Consider the following 24,972-nt stretch of genomic DNA (forward strand, 5'->3'; position numbering starts at 1 on the left):
CAAGCACTCCATTTTTAATTTACTGAATAGTATGTGTTTACATCTTAAAGTTATTCTGCACAAGTAAAAAAAAAAAAAGGTAATTTGAACTTGCTTTTTGGAGAATATCTCTTGTTCTCCATTGCAGATGTAAGAGATGAAACTTAGGAATGCGATACCATATTCCTTTATTCAGCAGTTATTTGTTAAGGCCTTACTAGATGTCATCTACTGTGTTGGGTAAGTGACAGATCCATCCCTTGTACAGAACAACCACAGCAAGCACACTGGACCCTGAGCTTGGGCATGAGGGTTATCCTTCAATCGTCTTCAACTGCCTTCCAAATTTCAAAAGGAGGCTAAAAAGTTTTTCTCATTCCAGAATTTGACACCTTTATCTTCATTACCAAATTATGAAGCCTTAAGAAGCTAAAAAATAATTAAACAGAACTTCCATAAATCTGTAAGTAAATTATTTTTTAAAAAACTATATTGTTCCTACTTCATTCTCAAACCTAGTACATTTGTAGAAATCCATAATCATTCTTTTTTGAGCTGTGTAGTGATCAAAGTAAGTTTAATTTTATGACAACCTAATGCTTATCAGCCTCTCATAAATCAAGTCAACATCAACAAATGCAGGCTTCCTTGTAAATTAATAGAACACAATGAAAGGAGTGGCCCTTTGGGGTCAGACAAGTTCCAACCATAAATCTGGTCCTCATTAGAGGTATGAACTAGGGCAAGTTACTTTGCTTCTAAAAGTCCATTTGTTCATCTATAAAATATGGATGGAATGACCTTCCCTCTTGCATTATTTTGAAGGTTAAATTAAATGAAGATAATGGTATATAAGAAATGCCTCACAAATGGTAGCCATTATCATAATTTATTATAATTATGCCATTCACATGAAACATATGGCAACACTGAATGCCAGGATTATAAGAGAAACTAGAGATCTAGGCTGCTGCTTTTTTCTTTCTAATTCACGGCTGACTGTGCTACTTTTCACTTCATTCTTGCCTGAGCGGACCTGATGTAGCCTCACCATCTTTCTTAGCACCATGGTCAATACGACCATCATGAGTCAATCTGAACTGACACAGTCAAATGTATTAACCATGTTTGTTATCTATTCTAACTTCCTCCAGTTGGTAGGGAGACCCTAGGATCCTGAGACTTGGCTAGGGTGATTCAAAGAATCCAGAGTAGCCGAGCTACTGGAACCTGGGTTTCCTGATTTCCAGTTCTGTATTTTTCCACTGCAGCACACTTACTCACCCTCCTCCAAGTAACGGAATTCAGGCGTAAGTCCAAACTGAAAGAGACAGATCACTTAACAGACCATCACTATGTGATTTCTGCTGAGGTATGAATTAAACTGTGGCCCTTACAATGTACAGTTACAGACTGATCAGAGGAAAGGAACTGCTTTAGAGACTATTCATGCACTCTGTCAAGGCCAGCGTAATAATGCGTCCACAATACAGTAGTTTTAGTGATGGGGTAATGGACATTATGCCAAGCTGCTGCCATGACTGCTACCAGTGTCTCATGATAGGAGGGCATTTTCAGATACCAGAGAATGTGATTTATCAATTTCTCCATCAGTTTAGTCAATTGGTCTGGAATGTATGAAGGAAATATCTGTTCCCAGTGGTTAAAGTTTATTCCCAAAAATACAACTCACTCATCACTGTCTTAAAATTAAACTAAAGCTTAAAGAAAGAATAACTCTTAGAAAAATGATTTCCAAAACCCTCTTGGAATTTAATCAGTAGAATAACTAGCATAAACTCTGAAAATAAAAGGTTCAAGAATGAACAATGGACACATGCTTGTGTTACCTGAAGCTTCATGGTAAGAAACTGAGACAGGATTCTACTTTAAATGGTCTCAATTTCCTATATCATCTCTCCTTCATATCTGGGGCAATTTCTAATAAATCCAATAAATGGTGTTCCATAGATGGACTCATGACTTCATAGTTCAATTGAAAAGTAAGAAATAAAAGGGAGTAGGGAGACCATATGCTTCAACCATATGCGCTTTAAAAAAAAGTAAAGTACTTTTCATTAGTCAAATGATTACTTTATTTCCTTCTTGGCTTTCCATCCAAACTCTCTTTATCTAGTGATTCCTAGATAAATGACATTCATCATCCAATATATTAAATGAGATATTCCAAATATCTTTTTCATGAAAGAATTAGAAGGGTCAAGGCCAGAGCTGAAGAAGAAGAAGAGGGTCAAAAACGATATTTGGTGGGCCATGATCTATTGTCTTGTCGTCAATAGCTGGGGATTTTATTAAGATACTCTTTCAATTTCCAAGTTAAACAAAGTAACTTATGATCACCCTAATAAGATCGAAACTCAGCCATGCAAGGTAACCTTAAAGAAATGAAAGAACACCCAGGCCAGCAGGACTGATAGCTATATTATCTTCTCTAAAGAAAAACTATCAGCCAGGAGTTTGGGAAAAGGATTGGGGTCAAGAAAGAAAGCAAACAAAAAGGAAAGTCAGAGAGGCAAGCACTGTCCATCAGTCTATGACCTTACTAGGTGGGAAGGAGTCTGACCATTAAAGTTGAAATAATTAACAAATTTTGAAGATGGTATGACCCCAAGGAAAGAAGTCCAATATCTGAAAGTTACCCTTGACACCTTATTTTTCTTAGCTGTCTCATTTTGTCATATTCTGCCTCAAAGAAACCCATACTATTTAATCCATTTTTTTTGCTCTACATCCCAAATATATCCTGAACTCCTACAGTGGACCTCCATCACCAATGCTGCTGAGTCCAGTCATCATTACCTCTCCTTTGGAAGTACTGCTGTTGAGCATCCTTCCATTATTACTTCTCCATAGCTCATTTCACTATGTACGTGAGATCATGTCACGTCCTCATTTAAAACAATTCAATGACTTTTTGTTGAACTTTGAATAAAATTCAGACTCACTCCCATAATCTCCAAAGTCTAGACCTGGCTTTACTTGACTCTCCAACCTCCATTCCTGTTTCCTTCTCCATACTCTCTTTCCCACGCTAGCCTTCTTTTGTTGAAGGAATATATCAAACTTGTTCCTACCTTAGGGCCCTTGAACATGCTATTATTTTATTTGTGACATCACCTGAAGACTGTCATACACTTGTCCCCTTTTCACCTTTCATCTTTTAAAGACCAACTCAAGTGTCTCCTCTTTATTAAGGCTTCCTGTTACTTTACTGTCTTATTCAAATAAGCCCCACTTCCACTAACCTATCCTTCATATCACAGTGCCCTACTTTATTTTTTAATAGTAGGTTACTATCCGAGGTAGTCTTATTTACTTGTTTTTTGTTTGCTTTACTTGTTAATTATATGTACTTCTCAGTATAAGCTCCAAGTCTTACCTATTATATATACTGCTATATTTTCAAGTTTCTAGAGTAGGTATTGTCATCAATACATGATTAATAAGTCTTTGCAAATGAATGAACAGATGAATTTTGTGAACATGGGTGTTTTAATTCATCTGACAATTATAAAATAATTTTTTCATATTTTGATGGCATGTATATTTTAGCCAATCTGTCCGTTTCTTGGTCCCAGTTCCCTCTGGATACTTATCAGAACGGTCATCTCGGCTTTAAGAGAGACAAAAATGGGATCCAGGGACCTGATCACAGTATTATCTTTAGCAAGCCTTGCCTAACACAACACTATTCCCTCCTTACCAATTTTTAAAGATATCATTCCTTTAATCATTAAAAAAATGTCAGGCCCTACTTAGCACTAAAGATACAGAAATAACTAAGGCATGGTTTGTCTTCTTTCAAAGCTTTCAGTATGGTAGACGAAACAGACATGTAAGCAATCACAATGCTAAGTCAAAAGTAGGTGGATGGGCAACATTCTGTGGGCACAGAGAAAGGAAAGCATAAATAAGATAACATTTGTGATGATCCTTGAATGATGAATGAAATTTTATCAAACACAAAAACAGAAGGGTCATTACAGAGAGAGAGAAGCATGAGAAAGGATTTGGCAAGAGACAGCATCATGGCTTCAGGGAATCAGGAAACAATGAATGATTGGCTGTGATCAGAATACAATGGAGTGGCTGCAGATGGGTTCGAAATGCAAGCCGGGGTCAAGTCAAAGACAACTTTGAATGCTTTGCTGGGGAAACAAGTTATATTTTGTGAACTAGTGTTTGGCAAACTGTGCTTCATGAAATACTGGTAAGTATGTATCCATGAAAAAGGGATTTTGTCATCACCTACATTTAAGAAATGCTCTACACTCTCTACCTGCCCTTGGGGGATATAAAAACCCAGGGGCTTTAAAAAAAATCCTATAATAAAAATAAACTGCTTAACATGTTTAATTCAACATAGACCATCCATTAACATTTCCAGACAAACTAGCCTCCTCCAGAAGTCAGAGTACATTTAAAATGAAGCACTATTTTAAATGATTTGAAGTTGTTAAATTATTTAAATCAGTGAGTGATACAAATAGAACGGAGTGTTAAAATAAATTTGGCAACAAAAACAGAATGGATGGAAGGCATCTGGGAGGCCACTGGCTCTTGCAAATAGCTTGTCTGAATGATAATGCATGTCCGTACTCAAGCACTGAGAATAAGAATGTAAAAAGGGAAAATATTTGAGACACAGTAAGATATAGTTCTATCTCAATTTGTCATCGATTAATTAGTGCAGGCCCTGCGTATAGAAAGATGACTTCCTGCTTTCCTGGCATGGTAAACTTGTTAGGTAGTTAGGTAAGTGGGGGCACCGGGCAGATAGGTGGAGGAGAGGGAGGATCATCCAGAAGATGGTGTTATCCCACCTCCAGCATCAAGGGACTTTACTTCTTCTAAATGAGTGCCAGCAAGAAACTGATTAGAATCCCACAGCCATGACTGTGTGGTAGCAGAAAGGACTTAGCTGGACATGACCCAATGCATATTATATCTTAATTAACATTGCAGTTTAGCCCCAACCCCTCCATGGGTTTTTCTGTGTACATCATGGGGAAGGACATGTGCAAAGGAACCAAACATGACTAAGCATTCCAGAGACAAGAGACATCAATCAATCAAGAGACCAACTCTAAGTAAAGGTCTAAGAGAAGGGGAAGACAAAAACCACCACATCTCCTCCCCGGGCTCAGCCCACCTCCTGTTCTTGGAGGTGTACTTTTCCTTTTTGAAATAAATCTTTTAAAATCTTTCGCTATACAACGCACGGTCCCCTGACTATAAACTTATCTTTTGGGTATGACAAGAACCTGGGTCTTTACCTTTTAGGGTAACAAATTGAGTGAACTGCAAAACAGATCTGAGAGCACTGCAGGATAGAAAAGAGGAAGAGAAATGCAAAATGGGCTTAAGGTTCTGAATAAACTGCACAAAAAGGGGTGAGGATCATAATGACAATTGTTGCCCATTTGTCTTTGAATCAATTAATTGGGAAAATAAGAATTACAAGCCTACAAAGAACTCCCAATTTACGGCTCTTCCGTAAACTCAGAGTTTCTGTCCTTAATCTACTTAAAACCCGCAACCTATTATTCTGTCACCTTTCCGTTTAGTCCTTTGAAAATGACCTTCTCTCTTGAACTAGAAAACAGTTGCCCTCACATTACTGATAGGTTGGCTTCATTTTTAAATTTTTTTTAAGAACAGCTAGAGGGCAGCTAATTTTGATAAGAGAAGTCCATGGAGTTTTTGCATATGGAAGTTCAGTTCTAAATACTGGCATCAGCAATGTAATGATGGTGTGGTTTTAAGGGATAAAATTTCATATAATCATTCTAAGATATTATGGTTTTGACTTTCAGGGGCAGACTGCCTGCATTTTAAGACATGTGGACCCAACTCATCCTTGAGTATGTCTCCATACAAATTTCATAAAATTCTTATCCAGTATAAACATACTATATAATAGGCAGGAAATTTCCAGACAATGTCCCTTACGCATCTGATCAGTTAGATCACTTTTCCTCTTCAAGATCCCTTCCTGTCAATTTAGTGCCCATACTGCACCCTCAGCAAATTCCCTACTGACACAGTCACATGGCCTGTCTACTTCTGTCTGTCGTACTAATTACCTTTTTATCTGTCACTCAATTCAGTCTTGCTCACCTATACCAGTGTGAAAAAAAGAGCATTCAGGTCTTTTCCTTCCAGAGAACAGACACAAGGAAAAGGAATACAGTGACAGGAGAAATAGGGGTGTAGATCACTCACGAAGATGGTTAAGAACTACTCTGCTATATTTAGGGTAGGTGGAAATTTCTCTTACCAGAACTTTTAAACAGTAACTACTCACTTATTTGTGTATCTTTCCTTCCCTTCATCCATCCATCCATCTACTCATCGAACTTTCTTATCATCCATTCAGCCAACAAATTAAGCAGGTACTAGATTACCAATGGGGTATTATTATTATGCTACAAGATGCCATAATGATACTACAATTGGCTGCAATCACATGAAAAGTATTCATTTTCATTAAAAATAAAAACAAAACAGCCACAGCATGCAATTTTTAGCTTACCAAATTTATAACATTTTTTATAAAGATGAAACCATCAAGAGTATAGGAGGAAAGACTTGTTCACACACTCCTGGAATGGGAGGACTATACATTTGTCAAGTCCTTTCAGGAGCAATTTGGCAATTAACTCTTACGTTCCATGGGGCAAGAATCAATCTCTTTTGTTTTCCATTATGTCCTCATTGATTGAGGCAGTGTTTTGGCTTGTGGGAACTGTTCAATAATTAACTGTTGAATAAAAATCAACTGAATGACTAGATAAATGGTATAAGCCTAAAAAAAAGTTTACACCTTTGACTCCATGACTCCTTTTCTGAAATCATATCCTCATGAGAAAAGTGATCAAAGGTTTATGTACAACAATGCTTACTTCAGCACTGCTTAATTAATAATAATAATAATAATAGTAATAATAACATAATGTTCAATGATATGACTTTTGATAGAAACAATATTTGGCAATCATTAAAAATTATGCCAAAAGAAAAATATTTTACTAACTTAGAAAAATGTTCATAATGATGTTAATTTTAAAAAGCAATACACTTTTATATTCTTAACTTCCTAACAGACACATATAACTAATACTTTAGGTATATCTGTGAGCTCATGCTAATACAAAATATTATATATATTTTTTTCTGAAGGTACATATGCGGAGACAATGAAAAAAACCTGAAAAGGTAACATAATATTAACTGTGGTTACTTCTATGTGGAATTACAAAATTTTAATATTTTTCAAACAGATCCTTAGATTGTAATATTTTTAACAAATTTGTATTATTTCTACATAAAAACCTATAATAAAATTATTTTTTAAAGTAGTATAAATGCTCACCTTTAAGAGGATTTATGATTATCTACTTAGGTTTTAATTTTTAAAAATTTGGAGTTGAAAACAGAAATTTAAAAAATACATATTGTAGGTATCTTCCCCTTAATTTTGCTGTAAACCTACATGTGGTCTAAAAACATAACGCCTTTAAAAAAAACTAAAACATTGCAATTTAGTGCAATAATGTACTTGATGGAGAACAAATAAAACAGATCAGAGAAATGATCAGTAAAAGAAAGGCTCAAAAAGTATTTTCTAAGACTGTCTTCGCAGTCTGACAGAGGCAGATACATTTGCTAATCATTGTAAAATACAATCTAAGAATTATTCGTGTAATTTTATATTTAGTTCATTTTTAAAGTACTTATTACAGAACTATAACAATGTTGACTGCTAACTAAATAGCACGGCCTTATGTGCAAATGTTTTCAATTACGGATTTTTAATGCAGCACTGCCAACCACTGTACTCTGAGCACTTACATTTAATGATGAAGAAAAAAGGTCATATAGTCTACAAGAGATTGTGTGGAAACTAATTATAAAATAATATTTCACATTATTTCAACCTTCTTGAGAACAAGTGACTCCTAAATTAGACAAAGAAACGGTGCAGAATCAGAATTTCTTTTTCTGATTTTCCTTTCAAGGTATAGGACAGTACTTTTCATCATTGAACAGCATGACCCACTTGAATGCAGGACATAATTTCTGAACAGCAATTCCCATATTTTAACAGCACCACCAAAAAGAATAAGAATCTGAGTTAAACTAAAAACAAGAAAAATAAGTAAAATGGTAAATCATTGCTAACAACTTTTTTGTTACAGTCTGTTTTTGAATAGAGCTACTTCAAGGATAGAAGATTTCACTCTTGATCTTAAGGCACTTGCATAATGAGTAATAATAATAATAAAATTCAAAATTTATTAAGTACCTCTAGATACAAGGCCCTGTGCTAATATTCACTCAGAAATCAACAGCACTTGGTTGATCTATTGCTACATGCTGGGTTACTGGGGAAACAAGGGTGAATAAACAGATTGTGCTCTAATTGAATTCAGCTTAGTGGAACAGATAGATAAGTATTCATAACTGTCACACAGTGTGACGGGTGAATTGTGCATGGTGACCAGCTAGACATAAAGGTATAGAAGAAATAGTCTCTCCTCTCCGCAGCCAACAAGGCAGCTAAGTCTGGATCCAAACACATAACGTAACAGTGATATTACAAAAATTGTCACAAAGAGGTGATTGGACTGCTAACTACTGTGAGTTAGGCATATGAGGAAATTTCTACTCTCTAATCAGGAGACTGAGATGGAAACAACTAACCACAATGCAAGCACAATGCTAATTGTGCAGGACACCATGTTAAGTAGAAGTTTTGTGAGCTAAGATTGACTAGAAAGGATTAACGAGGAGGTGCTTAAATCAGACGTTTAAATAACAGGCCTTGTTAGGGAGACTGGGATATTCCATGAGAAGGAAATAGAAAGCTGAGAGTCTAGCGCAATGGTAAACTTTTTCATAAAGAGCCAGACAGTAAATAATTTAGAGCTTTCTGGGCCTACAGTCTGTATTGCAACTACTTAACTTCACAATTGTAGCACCAAAGTAGCCACAGACAACATGTAAACAAATGGGTGTGGCTGTGCTCCAAGAACGCTTCACTTACAGACAGTATAATTCGGATTTCATATAATTTTTCAGAAAATTATATGAAATTTTATTCTCTTTATTTGCTTCAAGTATTAAAAAATATTTTTTAAAACTTCTTAGCTCATGGGATATGTAAAAACAGGTAGCAAGTTGGGTATGACCTGTAGGCTATACTTTGCTGACTCCTGGTCTAATTGAAAGGCAAGCTAAATACATACAAATAACAATACACATAACAATTTCAAACATCTAAACCAGCATTCTCAATTCTACCACACCCAGCCTTTCCGTTTTATGATGTTTTATAATACCCTCCTTTCTCTATCTGAAATAAAATTCATGGATAATACAACTGCCTACACACATCTTTTTTAAATAATGCCTTAACAGAAGTAAAAGAAGAAATACAAAGGAAGTAATTTATATTAAAATAATATGTTTTCAATATGGCAATATGTGAGCTCAACTGTACCAGACGATATAATAAAGGAGTCAAAGGCTTACATATACTTCTAATGGATAAATTTAGATCTAAATGGAACAAAGAGATGAAATACCAGATCCTATAAGCACAGGAAAAGTGAAAGAGCAGACATATGATGGATCCTAGACTGAAAATTAGTGTTGGAACAAGTAATAATGGATCATTTGTATATAATAAGAGAGCAAAAGAAATACTTGAGTTGAAATATAGATAATCTAGTAAGATTGCTAATAAAGTGGAGAGAGTAAAAAGGTCATATTTCTGTAAACAAACTGGCTCTTATTTATAACTTTAGTGTCAAAATAATTCCATTTTATTCCCTGTTTTCCCTGGAAGGCCAGTGAGGAAGTTTATCTAGCTATCTATCCATCCATCCATCCTATCCATTTATCTATTCATCTATCTATCATTTTTCTATCCCTATTTGGAATTTCCCCTCATGTAAAGATATACACTTGATTTCTAGTACTTCAAAAGATCTTGGAACTCTGCCCTTTGATAAAATATGTGAACAGGAAATAGATATTAATAAATCCCAGCCACCTAAGAGCTTATAGGGAAATTCAGTGCAGATGACCTTTGAAACAGTATTAGAGTAATACTGAACAGCAAACACTAAATAATTTCACAAAATAGATTTCTTATTGTGTGATAACATATTTAAAAATTAATATATGGTCTGGCAATCAAATAAAATATTTTAAAACAAGCTTATTATTGAAATTTGGTGAAATATTTGTGTTTCATGTGTTTCTCCCAATTTAAAATCTTTGGCTCTACGTCCATTAAAAAGATGCTCAAGTCTCTTCAATTACATATCCGCACATCACATTTACAAATATAAACTGATGTAAGAGAGGTATATCGATGACATGAATACCAGCAGCAGCAATATTGCTCAAAATAGGCATTTTCCAAAATGGGAATCAACTCCTGGTAAAATTCCTGACAGAACAAAGTAAACAACCCCTTGATTTACATAGGAATTACATTCCTAGAATAGTAAATAATTATTAAATCCTTGCAGAAAATACTCTGTTATTTGTTTACAAAACTGAATATTTTAGGCTTTGAACATCATAAATTTAAAAAATTCATCAATATAAAGTGGAATATTAAAAATTATGCAGTACATGGTCATTCTTTATTGTGCAGGACTGCTCTGCACATAACAATGCATTTAGCATCCCTAGTCCTCTCCTCCTAATCATTACCAATACGTAAGTACCTCCATGCATTCCTAAAATGATTTCTAATGGTTTGTCTCTCCCCTTTTCTCCATCGGGACTGTTGGTCTGAATTATGAGAAACTAGAGATGAGGTTTATGTAACTTTTTGTATACTGCCCAACACCGCATTATCAACAAATTGCATGCTTAACAATTTTCCATCAATAATTACATTTTGACGATGAGCACATAAGGGCTAAGAGAGGGAGGGCAGCTTGAAACGGTAAAAAGAATTCTGAGTTCAAAGACATTGGCTGATTCTGCCACAAACTGAATGACCTTGAGCAAATCTTTTAACTTTTCTAGGCTTCAAGTTCTCCTTTGGAGAAGGACCTCTAAATTCCCATCCAGCTCTGACATAATTATAAAAAATATATATGCCTTTGGGAAATTAAAGGAATGAAAGCAGAGAATGGAAAATAAAATCAGGGGATGCTACATTTGTAACAGATCAAACAATATCAAAGAAAGGAACAGGATAGACAATGGAGATGCTGGTATGAAAGGGAGATACTTGATTCCTGGCAAGAAAGATACATAGTTATTAGGTAGACTATATAGATGGGATTCACATGCATTCAGCAGTATGAGATGATGCTCTTAGACTTCAGACAATCTCTTTATGTACTTTCATTTTGTATTTAGACTAATTTTACAATGCATGGTTCCCAATTCTTTACCATAAGTGTTGCAAGGTTAAATCCAATTTACAAATAACCACCGATTATGAGGTCTTTCCAAGATCAAGTATCTTATTCTGGTATCAGTGCTATGGGAATCTATTCCACTGCTTCATATCTGCATAGTTCTTAACCTTCATTGGAGAGCAAAATACTCCTTAAGGGCTCAACCAACTCAGGGTTCCTGAGACCAGAAAATGAAGTAGAATGGGGAAATTTGAGATTCTGCTATGAAGTGTCAGTCCTCCCAAACACGTAAAACACTCCAATTCCTTAAGGTAAGTTCCTGCTGAATTCAAAAATTAAAGAGGTCTCTGAGAGCATTCTACCTTCCAGTGTATCTCAAAGAGGCCTTTCTGTAATACATGGTGGAAAGAAAGGTTAGGGGAGTCAGATATGACAATGTTTAAAACTAGTTCTGCCCTTCTCAGCTGTGCCCTCATGAGCCAGTTACACTTAGCCTCAATTTCCACATCTGAAAAATGGGAATTACAGTATCATTCTTTTTGTTGTTGGAAGAATTCAAAGAGATGATTAATGTCAAGACCTAAGCACAGTGCTTCACACATTGTGGGTATTGTGAGTATTCAATAAATACCGTTATCTTTGCATTTTTCTTTTCCACCTCTGTCCTTTGTCTCTCCTCTCCTGCCATAGAAAGAATGTCCACTGATGTCAACGGCCAGAAGCAGGGGTACCGGGAGTGCTGACCGACTGACTTCAGATCTGCCTAAGGAAGGTTCAGAACTTTAATTCCTTCTATGATACCTCTCATTCTTCTATGTTTCCCCTGCCTGGAGGTGGCTGGTGTTTTCCAGAGACTAGTAAGGGACTCTCTATAGAAGGAATCAGTAGAAGCAGCCACAGAGTTAAAACAAACTGTCAGATCCTTCTGACTGGGCAGAAGCTGAGCCGGAGATTTCAGCCTAGGGCAACCCTACTTTTTGGATGAAAGAGTCCTCTGCACTCAAGTTGCTGTAAATGCTATTTATGGAGGAGCTGTAAAGGGACGGTTAGGGAAGATTTACTGGGTTTGGCTAAATACTTCAAATGCAGTTGTTCTAGCAGTACGTTCCTGAAAAAAATCTAACCTTACCCACCTCTGAATACAAGCTTATGGAAATGCTAGTTCATCAATACAATTCTATTTTACATGACTTTTCCCTTAGTGTGCACCACTGTAAATCTCTGAGAAACCTGAAGGACAGAATGTCACCCCATCACCATGTGGGACTGTGCCAAGTGTTTCCGGACAGTTGCCTTGCCTAACCTTCATCGTTATACGTAAGACCTCAGAAAAGTCAGTGGACAAACTAGAAATGCTAATGAAGGACCACAATACTGATCATTAAATTTGATAGATAACAAGTTCTTCAGGTTAAAAAACATAATTTGGTTATCACTAGTTATCATAAACACCATTTTTATTAATTGAACAATTCCTGCCTTCTAAGTGCCAAGCTGGGTATATAGTGTTTTTAATTCTTATTACACTTTTCTGCAACATGATTTTATCATTTACGTTTTACAGAGGGGACAAATTAGTCTTAAAGAGGTTAAGCAAGTGAGGTCACATAGAGCTAGTAAGTTCACACTTTGGACTGTCCAGCTCTGAAGCATACATCTTTTCCAAAGTGCTTCTCATTAATTAATGGATGTCAGGTGACAGAGCCACAGATTATTAGTTTTGGAAGATATACAGAGCTTCCTTTCGGGAAAACCAATTTTCCTAGAAATAGAGAAACTGAGGCCCAGAAGGGTTCCTTGACCACGGAGCCTCCCACATGGAGGGGGCAGAGCGCTCAGAGCCTGCATCGGCCCAGTGCTGCTGCCTCAATGGGTCCTTACCAGAGCCCACCAGGCTCTGCAACCAGCGCTCTGCCCATCGCTCCATGGGCAGGCAGAACTAGAAGCAGTTCCCCACAGGCTCCAAGGTGTGCCATGGGTTTCTGCTTTTATTATTTTGGCCCCCAAAGCATATCTCTCTTTGCCTACTTGATAAACACATGTTTTTTCAGTGATCCAGCCCAAGTATCACTACCTCTCTGAAGTCTTCACTGATTCACCTCTCTTCTCTTCTCAGAGTGAATTAAGGAATAGGTTAACAGTAGCCAGCTTCTACTGTGGATTTATTATTCATTCATTCATTCATTCCACAAATATTTATCAAGTCTCCACTATATGTAAGCACTGTGCCACATGTATTGTTAATCATTCCTCACTAGAATCCTGTAAGTACTATTTTTATCCTAATAGGTAGTGTCTTTTCTGAAAAAAAAGAAAAAAAAGAAAAAAAAAGAAAGATCTTTTTCTCTTACTCCTTTGGGGACCTTTTGTATACTAAATATACATTTACTATGGAATTTGCAGCACTCCCTGGGATTTTGTTTCACTCACAAATTCTGATTTATGATGCTATAATTCTGTGTATATAATGATATATTTGCTAAGTATTGTATACTATTGTAGGCCATAAGCTCTATAATGGTAGGGGTGGGATCTACGTTGTTTACTGTTACAACCACAGGGCCTAACAGAGTGGCACATAGTAGGCACTAAGGAAATGAGAGTTGAATAAACAAATGAAGAGTGAATGAATGAACAACAAACGCACAGAAACCTGGTTTCCGAGTCTTCACTTTCTGTGCTGTCTCGCCAGATCAGTCTGCACTGGGGAGAAATGCCACATAAGCAGCGATGGACTTGTTTCCCCACCCCTCTCCCAAGGCCGACACTATTATCTCAGATGTGCATTTCAGAACTCATTTCTGGGCACTATAATTTTCTATTTTCTTACCTATTATTATGGTTATATTAATTCTACAGACCCAAATGGAATGAAAACTTATTTGAGAAGGGACAGAAGCTGTTTCTTATTCCTGCTGAGGAATCACATAATGACAAAGTCCTGTTAGTACACAGTACCCCAAATAACAAGAGTCTGGCAAAGAGCCTTGGGAGGAACTCAAGTCATCACCATGGCCATTATAGCAGCCGGAAATCACACTGCTGATTTCCCTGTAGTACAGCAAGTATCTCCAAGGGCAAGATCCCAGCTCCCAGACACTTAATAGACCTCAGGCACGTTCTGTACCACATGTGGGTCCCTAGGCTACTCTGAAACATGCACTTTCCTTCTTTCTGCCTAATCAAGGAGTCTAACGTTTACTATCATTAGCCTCCATCCTTTATTTTACAATATTTCACAGAACATCTCTAGTGAGTTTAAGGGGTAAAAATAGTATCCAAAAATTCTCAAAAGAGACTTAGTTTTAATAGACAAATATTCATACACACTTACATGCTCCTGTTTCTGTGATAGTTTACATGAGTAGATACTACATACACATATCTGTATATTCCAAATATTAAATATATTTTATAGATGCATATGTAAATGAATGCAGATATATATATACACACACACACACACATATATCAGCATTTTGAGTACCTATAAGAAATAAAGGAAATATACTTTATATAGAGAGAATAAAACATTCTAAGAACAGCTAGTAATTTCTAGGTGAGGAAAGAATAATATAGAACTAATTTTCATATGTGTATATGTATACGCATGTATATATGCATGTCTAGTTATATATACATGAAAATTTGTTCATATATGCAAGTAGCTAGGTATTATAGAGATATTTAAATATATATTAAAATCTATGCACATATGCATATATAGACACATTAAAATTATTCAGTACAATATATTTGAAAGGGCACAGGAATGGGATGAAGAGAGACTGATCAATCTAGCATAGCACTTTTTTAGGACTGAGATGGTAAAGGGTGGAAGGGTCAGGCGATAGAAGAGTGTCACACTGAAGACCTTAAAAGATACGGGATTGTTTCTTCATTATCTGGGGATAACTGTTCTTAGAAAATAATAAAGCATGTGTGAATAAGGGAGAAAACATACAGAAATGTATATGCAAAAGAATAATGGGAGATGGTGACTGCCTCATTTTATTGCCTTCTTATATGTCACTGGATCTTTAATTAATCAGTACAGAATCTATTTCAATCTTTAAAGCATTAAATGACTGTAAATTGAAGTCGAGTAGGAGGCCGACTTTGTTAAAAACCAAGGGAGGGAAAAGTTTCCTTTGGTTGATGAAAAATGTACCAAGATTTTTAGAGCATGTTTATTATAATATAGCATTAGAGACTTTGGTTTGAGAAAGTAGGAAAAGTTTATTACACCTTGGATAAAAAGAATTATAACAATAAAGCAAGTTTGCATATTCTCATCTGTGCAAAAACCATAAGCTAAATGTGTTTGTCTTCTTTGCCTATGTGAGCCTTGAGAGTTTAACATAATCAATACAGAGATATAGGTTAAAGACATTTAAACACATGAATTGTTAAAAGAATATATAGAGACTTCACAATTGTTAAGACTATTCAGTTTGGAATTTACGTTAACTTTAAAAAATAACTTGAGTTTCCAAACATTAGGCTCCATTTCAACCTGAACCAGTTTAATTCTAAAATGACAGTATATTCTTAATTTAAATCGAGATGATGAGATGCATGATGTTAATGTATTGAAAACCATATATGAAGCTGTGTATATGTAACAATATCATTAAGAGCTAGTGATATATTACATTCTTACAAGTTCATTTAAAAAAAAACTAATACTAAAATTGGAATGTTCTTTACACCTCTCAGATCATAACATTTTACTCATGATCAGTAACTACTTCTTAATTATGCTAAAATCATGGTAAAATCAAAAAAGGATTTTTTTCTGCAAACACAATTTTTCTCTTTTCAGTACATGTTTAAGAACAGTCATTGTTCTATATTTATGACAATGATTACAGGTGCATTTTATTGATATTTTATAGCATTTACAGGAAGTTGATTTCCCTCTTCTGGATAGAGGCAGGAAAAAATGAGCCAATTTCATTTCTGGTAAAATGCTAGCAGTTTTGGGCAAAGATAAGCTAGGAATCAAATTAAAGGACGCTGCACATCTGCTTCAGAAATGCATTCCTGGGGAATGAGAGTTACACCTTTCAATATAAATAACCTTATTGCTTCTATGAATAAATGAAATGTTTCATTTTTTTTCTGAGTATAATCACCCTCTAGCTTGCTTCCAATCATATTCCATTTGTTTATAAAATAAATTATTTAGTATAAACACATTTTCTTCTCCATTACTGAAAAGGTGTACAGTATCATAAGAGTAAAATTAGAAGAGCATACTTCAAATCACTGCTTTCCATAGCTGAAGAAATAAATGTTCTTTTAGCTTTAAAGAGATGGAAAGTGATTAAAGTTCATTTTCTCTTTCTTCCTCAAAACAAAACAAAACAAAACAAAACCCTAGGCTAGGCAGAATAGAAAAAGTTAACAGTGATTAGAAGTCAAAATGCTGCTAAAAGACTAAGACGCAGATGGTAAAATCGTCTGAGGACTAGCGAAGTTGAACTTGGGGAAAAGTCACTGAAAGAAACTGAGCACAGCATCCCCTGACTTTCACAGGCCACCCACAAACACCTGTGAAAATGACAGGATTTCTTGGCCTACCGTCTACTAAACAGGCGTACCCAGACAGCAAGGAGGACCCAGCAAAGTTTCCAAACCATGCTAACCTTACCCAGCTTGCTCTCAGTTTCTTCCGATCCTCAGGGGAAAGTCACAAGGAAAAGCTCACCTGTGCTGGGCTGAACCAGCCATGTGGGCAGGAGCAACGCTCCCCACAAGTCCCTTTGCCCTTGGTGCTCGTCTTGTGGGGGCTTTTCCGCACACTGTCCCACAAGGTGACCAGCTTGGTCCTGTTTGAAGCTGAGCCCCCAGGTCCTGTGGGGGGCATAGTCTGAGAATTGTACCCGAGCCCCTGAGGGCTCCTCTGCCAGCCACAAGCGCAGTGGGCATCCCTGATCAGTGTGGGTGCACTCCTGCCGGCATCCATCCCATCGGACCCCCGGCTGCAGCTCTGTTGCTTGGTGAGGTATGCATTCATACTGCACTGATGCCTACTCTTTCCTTTGGTCAGCTCTGCACAGGAATGTCTCCTCCCTCACACCCCTTTCTTCCAGGCAGTTGTAAAAGTCTTTTTTCTCCCGTGGATCCCTCAGTATCTTTGACAGCTGCTATAAGCAGGGCATCGTGGGAGCAGTGGGAGCAGCGGGAGCAGCTCCGCACAGCATTATCTGCGGGCTGGTAGCTCTTTGTCAATAGATGACTCAACTCACAGAGCAACTTGACAGTATCCCTGCTCTAGGCAGAAGCAATCAATGCTCCACACAGCTGGGCTACAAGACTGTACACTGTGTTACAAACCCTTTTTGGATGGAGCCCCACAGTAAAGAATACTCCTTGCAATTTGGCATTCTGGCTTTCCTCTCTCCTAACTGATCCCCACGTATAATATAGACCTTAGGAAAGAGTTTCTATCAGACTAGCAGGACCCTTCTTTCCAGAAAGAATGGATCTAGGCTGAAACAATATAGCATAAGCAATGTAAAATGATGGGAAAGTTAATCTGAGAAAGAATTTCCAACATTTACAGGAATCACTTATCTAGAGAGATTTTTGCCAAGACAGACTAAATCATGATGAAAATAAATAGGAGCATCAGTATTAACTCTGAAGAACAGATTCATTTAGACAAATCACTGAGATCACAGCACTATACCAGAGTCCTTTAAAACTGGGAAGTTTGTTTTAGAACATGATTATCTGTTATCATCCAAACATATATTCTGTATGTTATGAATGATTACTAATTCCCTCTGATTCAAAATAAGGCAACTTTTACAGTTCAAAATTGGTGGGTTGGCTTATTTTAACAGTGTTTTTTCCTTACCTCAAATTATTCCGAGGATTTCCTTTCAAATACTTTACCACAACAAATATATTCACCACAGAGAAGAGTCTGCATTTTAAAGTGAAAGACACATCCAATTCTGCCATCCAGTACTTTGGTTTCCAAAGACAGAATTTTCAAATTCTTTCACTGAAGAATGAGTGAAATCTATCCAATTTAAAGCAATTGCCTTCCAAAGAGGACATGATTGTTTTAAAATTCTAGTCTGACTGCAGAAGCTAAACATAGTATTTTCAGTAAAGGGAAAGGCTAATTACTACAGCATTTAGAATTTTTATTCTGTTTGAAACTTTCCATATCTATTGCCACAATGCCTATCCTTATCACATAACCCTAAGGAAATAAATTTGGTTTGGGAAACAAGCTGCCATCTCTGCAGCCCCAACAAAAATGATATAATCCCATGATATAACTACTTTATTTACAGATCATTAGATTTCATCAGATCTATCTTCTCAGTGGACTGACCAGCTGCTGGGGCAGTGCAGACCTCATTTCTCACTGAGTTGGCAACGTTCTTGTTTCAAAAGCCATGATTACAACATATTCTACATTTCAACACTAAGACTCCCAACAATGATAAATCATTGTTATATATAAAAACCCTGAAAGGAAGGGGTAGGATCTTTTCTGTTAGTGTATCTGTGCAAAAGAGACCTTTTCCAAATTCAGCACAAGGGGTTGATATAAGTACCTTGCCTAGCATGGTAAACACTCACAACACTTTTGCTAAATAATAATGACCCATATGTGAAAAATTGACCATTTTTTCCCCAATCCCCTAGCACACTGTTTTCCCAGCACCTAGCATGCTTTGATACATACATTTTTTTCAGATGGATGAATAGATGGCTGGGTGGATATATAATAGAAGGAAAGAGTAGAGAAATGAGGGAGGTGACTAACATTTTTTGAAAATAATATTTGATTCAGTAATGCTCTAGAAACAAATTAATTTTTAAAAGTTAGCTTTACTATTGATGTTGAGATATTAAGGACATTTGCCACAAAAACATGAAGACTTCAATTGCTGGGTAGATATAACAATGGCATTAGTGGTATTTCTTTCTGAAAGAGAAACAAGTAATCAATATCAATATAAACAGTAAAATAAAACAGGCAAATATATCATCATGTGATACTCAGTAGGAAAGGGGGCAGAAAACCACCCCCCCTTTCCTTCTCTTTCTCTTCCTCTCTCTCTCTCTTTTTATGCTGAATCAAGGGATAATGGTTGAATGAACTTCAGGGTCAAATAGAGGACTTGAGAACTTCACATTTACCTGGTGTCACCATGATACACGGCTATACAGTAGAACTTGATATGATATGGCAATACCGTCACCCCCAAAATGAGAATGTCAGCAAGTGATCAGTTCGGCTCTCTCCAGCTTTATCTAACCATAGATGCTTTAGTTTTTCAGGTAGATTTCAAGGCTCAAAGGTTCAATGGTATCTTCAGGGAATACATGCCCTGTTCTTATTCATTTGCCTCTAAAGTATAAGAATCAATCTGTCGGGGGAGCATAATAGCTCACTGGTACAGTGTGTGCTTGGTTCAATCCGCAGGACCTCCACTAAAAAATAAATAAATTAATTAAAACTAATTACTTTCCCTCCAAAAAATAAACAAAAATGAGTAAATAAAATTTTTTAAAAATTAAAAAAGAAGCAATCTGTGCAGGAGTAAACAGTGTGAGTTCATTATAATTTTGTAATGGTGTGTGTAGCTTGCAGCAAGACAGAACATTTCTGGGCTGGGCACTACTCAAAGATATTATAAATCTTCATAGGGACCTAAATCTGTTATCAATGAGTTCTTTGGAATGAACCATTTATTCCCATCACAAGGACAATAGAATTCCTGTTTTAATAACCTCAGCATGTCATTTCCATGTAGAAACCTAAATATTACACACTGCCTAATATTACTTTCCTCCAAAGATCTTAAAGACCATAGCAAACTTCCATTAAACATTACAAGACTATTGAAATTATACTTTCCCTTTAATACATGTAAAATAATTCTAGCCTCCTGACTTCTCACCCCCTAATTTTTTTTCTTTTCAAAAATGACATTTGGCTTTCCAAGTCTGAAGACCACTTAAAGAGATAAATACATCCAACTAGTCCACTGTACTATGAGACAGACCTACTAATTAAAGATAATTCAATTTGATCAACCATAATTGGTCAATTGTATGACCATAAGATGACATGAAAGTCTGGCAAAACAAGAATTAGTGGTGTCCAAGTACATGTCCTACTTATCACTGTGATTTAACAGGGGCAGCTGGTGCACAGGGCAACGCCTAAATGAGATGTATCTTACTGACCTTGCTTTGACCCAGCACTGCTTTCACAGAACTACTAGGTTTTTTTGTGTATTTTATTTTATTTTTAATTTTTTAATTGAATGAAAGAGTCTTTAAATTCTATAGTGTTCTACAACTTTCAAAAGTTTCACACACATGATTTCAAACAATCCCATTTTTAAGCAGGGGCTTAAAACTAAAATCCTGGTTTGATTTGTTTAATAAAAAAGAAATAGCAAAGCTGAATTGCTAAATAAATTGAACCGCACAAAAACACTCTTCAGATTTTTTTTCCAGGTAAAATTTCCTTCAGACACTCTATGCACATGAGAAATGAAAATATTAATTACGAAAGAAGGGCTGAGTGCTTGCTAAAGGATGACTGGGTAGCAGAAGCCCTTTGGCAGCCACAAGTAATGTGTTAAATAATGATAAAGTGGTATAAAGTGTTAGATACAATTTCTCTTAATTTGAGAAGTGTATGCAGTGAATTCCTGTGACTGTAAATACTAGAGATGTTATCATTGATAAGAATATTAATTTTAATATTCTTCTACATCAAACAACCTTCAGCCTAGACTATCGCCAGAACTAAGCACAATTACCTTTCAAAATAAGAGAGAACCAAGAATTTTTAAAGTATTTTAGGCTCTAAAATTATTTCCAAAGAACTTAAACCAATTTAGTTGTAAATCTTGCTAGGTAAAAGCAAATATGTATTAACAGCGTGAAGGACACATGCCTAATTGTTATAGAGATTTAACCTGGACAGAGGACTTAACAGAAAAACAGAAAAAAAAATTTTAAAAGGTCCCCAATTCTCACTGATACACTTGGACTTGGGTGGATGTTGGTGGAGAGGAGATTATCTGAACTGATACGGCCAAATTGTCAAATGGTTTTTAAGAAATGTGTATTTATTATATTCTAAAATACTCAGTAGCAGTATTGGAGAAATAAGAACACAAGTTATATGACAATTTTTAGAGATTCTGAAGGGAATACTGATTTTAAAAGGTAATAATCATTCACAATTTACATATTTTAACAATTTAATCTAAGGGATGAACTACAGTTCTGCAAGAAATTTGTTCTCATCCTTCAAGATTAAACTAATGTCACTTCTCCTATGATATTCCCCAGATCCACCTGGCATATTCAGTTATACTCTACAGTGTCTGTGTAAATATCTTTCCCATTTGTCTATTTCTCCCAATCACCATGCTCACCATCCTCATCTAAACTACCATCATTTCTTTGTAAAACTGGTGAAACAGCTTCCTAACTGGTCTCTGGCGTCTGCCCTTACTCCAATTCATTCTCACATAATGGCCAGAGTGACTTCTTTTAAAATGAAAACATGATCAGGTTCTACCCGGTTTGATAATCGTCAATAAAGTCTCCTTTTTCTGGGACTGTAAATCCTCACAGACAGCACAATCTTTAAAGTGGCTTGCACGGTCCTTAACCACGCCCTGTGCGACTTGGTCTCTGCTGCCTTCACCAGTCTCCCCGTGCCTCGCTCCCTTGCTTGACTTGACCCTCCAACTACACAGGTCTGAATCCTCACACTTAGTCCCACCTCGTGCCATCGCTTCCCTTCTCCGTACCTCCACAGATTTCACTCCTACTCACCTTTTTGTAGTTACAACCTCCTGAAAGCCAACCCAAGGAAACACAATGCAATCTAAAAAGAGCAGGCTTACTACGCAACACAGCTCTGAAACAAGTCCATCAGACCTTACTTTCTACCAGATTGCCATCCCAAAGGCACATCCAGAAATTCTGGAGTCCTCCCTGCATTCTAAAGCTCAACACAAATGCCACCTTTCAAGAAAGCATTCCCTGGACACTGCCCCCTACCCCTTCCAGAACAGATCATGTTATCCTCCCATCAAATGCTCATGTAGCACCTGGGCTTCTCTATTACAACACCTATGACAACTGCATTTAAAATAAGAATTGCACCGTTACTTATTTTGTGCCACTCTCCTCAAATGGAATGTAAGTAATTGTCGTTAGGGAAGAGAGATGGCTCTTTTTTTTGCATTTGCATCCTCTCAACCAAGCACAAAAAGTGTTTAGTATTTATTAAGGTAAATTAAGCAAGAAAGAACATAACATTGTCTTCTGGTGGTTACACCAACGTAGGTATCCAGGTCTCTGTTCTATATCTCGGTGTAAAATGAACAGATAAGCATTTTGAAATTACACACAAAATAGCAATGTGTTCTTAAGATCATTACGTAAACCATTAAGTGTGGCTGAGTTGTATAAGTGTATTAATCTTATTTTTTAAAGGAAATTTGCAAGTGAGCTTGTAACACTGAAAAATAGAAACAGTTTCTGTTTATTTTAGCAAGATCTTCATTCATAAAAGCTGCACTTCCTGACAGCTGTGCTTTTCTCTCCGTGTTTTCAAGCTGTTCTCCCTTTATAGCGAGATAGTGCAAAAGGGGAAATGGTTTTCCAAGTCAGAAGCCAGTCAGTGATAAAGTAGGGAGAGAATCCCAAACTCCAGCTACCAAAGCCTCATTCCTCTTAAAGTGACATATTCCAAAAGCCATACTGATTTCACAGGATATTAAAAAGTGTGAATTAGAGAGCAGAAAGGCAAGACATCTTTTCCTCCCCATCAATCAAGTTGGACAGTTAAAAAAAATTAAACTATTATTCATAATAGGCATCTTCTTCAGTTCTTTTTAAAAAATTGGTTTAAAAATACGTATTAGATCTACTGTTTAAACAAATGTTTAAGTGTACAGTACAATCCTGTTAACTATAAAGCACAAGGTTGTACAGCAAATTATGAAATTTTCCATCTTGCATGACTAAAGCTCTATTCCGATTGGCCAGCAACTCTTCATTTCCCTCCTCCCAGACCCTGGCAACCACCATTCTACTTCCTGCTTTTATGAACTTCACTGCTTTTAGATACCTCATACAGTATAAATGTCTTTCTGTGACTGGCTTATTTCATTTAGTTTAATGTCCTCAAGATTCATCCATAGCATAGTAAATGACAGAATTTCCTTTTTTGTGGCTGAATGATATTCCATTGTATGTTTATGTCACATTTTCTTTATCCATTTATCTGTCAATGGAGAATTAGGCTCTTGGCTAATGTGAATAATGCCTTTGGGTACACTGAAGTACAAATACTTCTCTCTTAAAAATCCTAATTTCAATTCTTTTGGACAAATCTAGGGTTGCTGGATCATATGGTAGTTTCATTTTTAATTTTTTGAGGAACCTCCATACCGTTTTACACAGCAGCTGAGCCATTTTATATTCCCACTCTCTACCAACAGTGCACAAGGGTTCTAATTTTCCCCACATTCTCACAAACAACATTTTCTGACTTTTGTTGTTATTTATATTGGTCATACTAATACTAACAGGTGTGAGCTTTCTTCTCCTTTCTCAAAATTGTTTTATCTATTCAAAGTTTTTTTTGTGTGTTTCCACATGGATTTTAGGATTTTTTTTCTATTTATGTAAAGAATGACATTAGGATATTTATGGGGATGGCACCAAATCTGTAGGTTGCTTTGTGTAGTATGAACATTCTTAAAATTGTTTTTCCTCATCTTTGAACATCAATTTATGTCTTTTATTCATTTCTTTCATCAATGTTTTGTAGTTTTCAGTATACAAGTTGTTCACTCCCTAGGTTAAGTTTACTCCTAAGTATTTTATTTATTTTTTTTAATGTTATTGTAAATAAATCGTTTTTCTTAATTTTCTATTAAATTATTCATTGTTAGGGTACAGAAGCATAACTTATTTTTGTATATTGATTTTGCATCCTGCAACTCTGCTGAATTTATTAGTTCTCTCTCTCTCTGTGTGTGTGTGTGTGTGTAATCTCTAGGGTTTTCTATATATGCAGTCATGTTATCTGCAAACATAATTTTACTTCTTTCCTTTCTGATTTGGAAGACTTTTATTTGTTTTTCTTGCCTAATTACTACAGTTAGAACTTGCAATAAAACACTAAATAGAAATGGCAATTTTGGGCACCCTGTTCCTGATCTTAAGAGAAAAACTGACTTTTCACCACTGAGTATGATGTTAGCTACAGGTCTTTCATCTATGGATTTTATTATGTTAACATCATTGCCTTCTATTCCTAGTTTGTTGAGTGTTTTTATCATGAAAGAATGTTGAGATTTGTCATTGCTTTTCTGCATCTGTTGAGATGATCATGTGATTTTATCCTTTGTTCTGCTAATGTGATGAATCACATTGATTGTTTTTCATACGTTGAACCACCACATTAATGATGAGTTTATCAAGATTTAATTCCATTATAAGTCAACAAGTATCTGCATTTGGATGCTCTGATGTTGGGTGCATGTATATTTATCACTGT

General features: G+C 36.1%; 1 protein-coding gene across 16 annotated transcripts in view; it reads right to left on the reverse strand.

The window, feature by feature from the left end:
* Positions 1-24,972, reverse strand: part of DLG2 (discs large MAGUK scaffold protein 2) — a 1,731,178-nt gene that overhangs the window by 692,066 nt on the left and 1,014,140 nt on the right. Inside the window, exon 1 of one of the 16 annotated variants that reach the window (XM_010973426.3) lies at positions 17,107-17,610. The exons of 12 other annotated variants lie outside the window; for them this stretch is intronic. In XM_010973426.3, the coding sequence (XP_010971728.1) occupies positions 17,107-17,415 (309 nt within the window). In that variant the 5' untranslated portion in view covers positions 17,416-17,610. Of the gene's footprint in view, positions 1-17,106; positions 17,611-24,972 lie in introns of those variants that run through there. 3 more of the 16 variants (XM_045509095.2, XM_010973424.3, XM_045509093.2) reach the window with 3 other exon arrangements.

This window comes from Camelus bactrianus, chromosome 10 (assembly GCF_048773025.1).
Source record: "Camelus bactrianus isolate YW-2024 breed Bactrian camel chromosome 10, ASM4877302v1, whole genome shotgun sequence".
Taxonomy (NCBI): Eukaryota; Metazoa; Chordata; class Mammalia; order Artiodactyla; family Camelidae; genus Camelus; species Camelus bactrianus.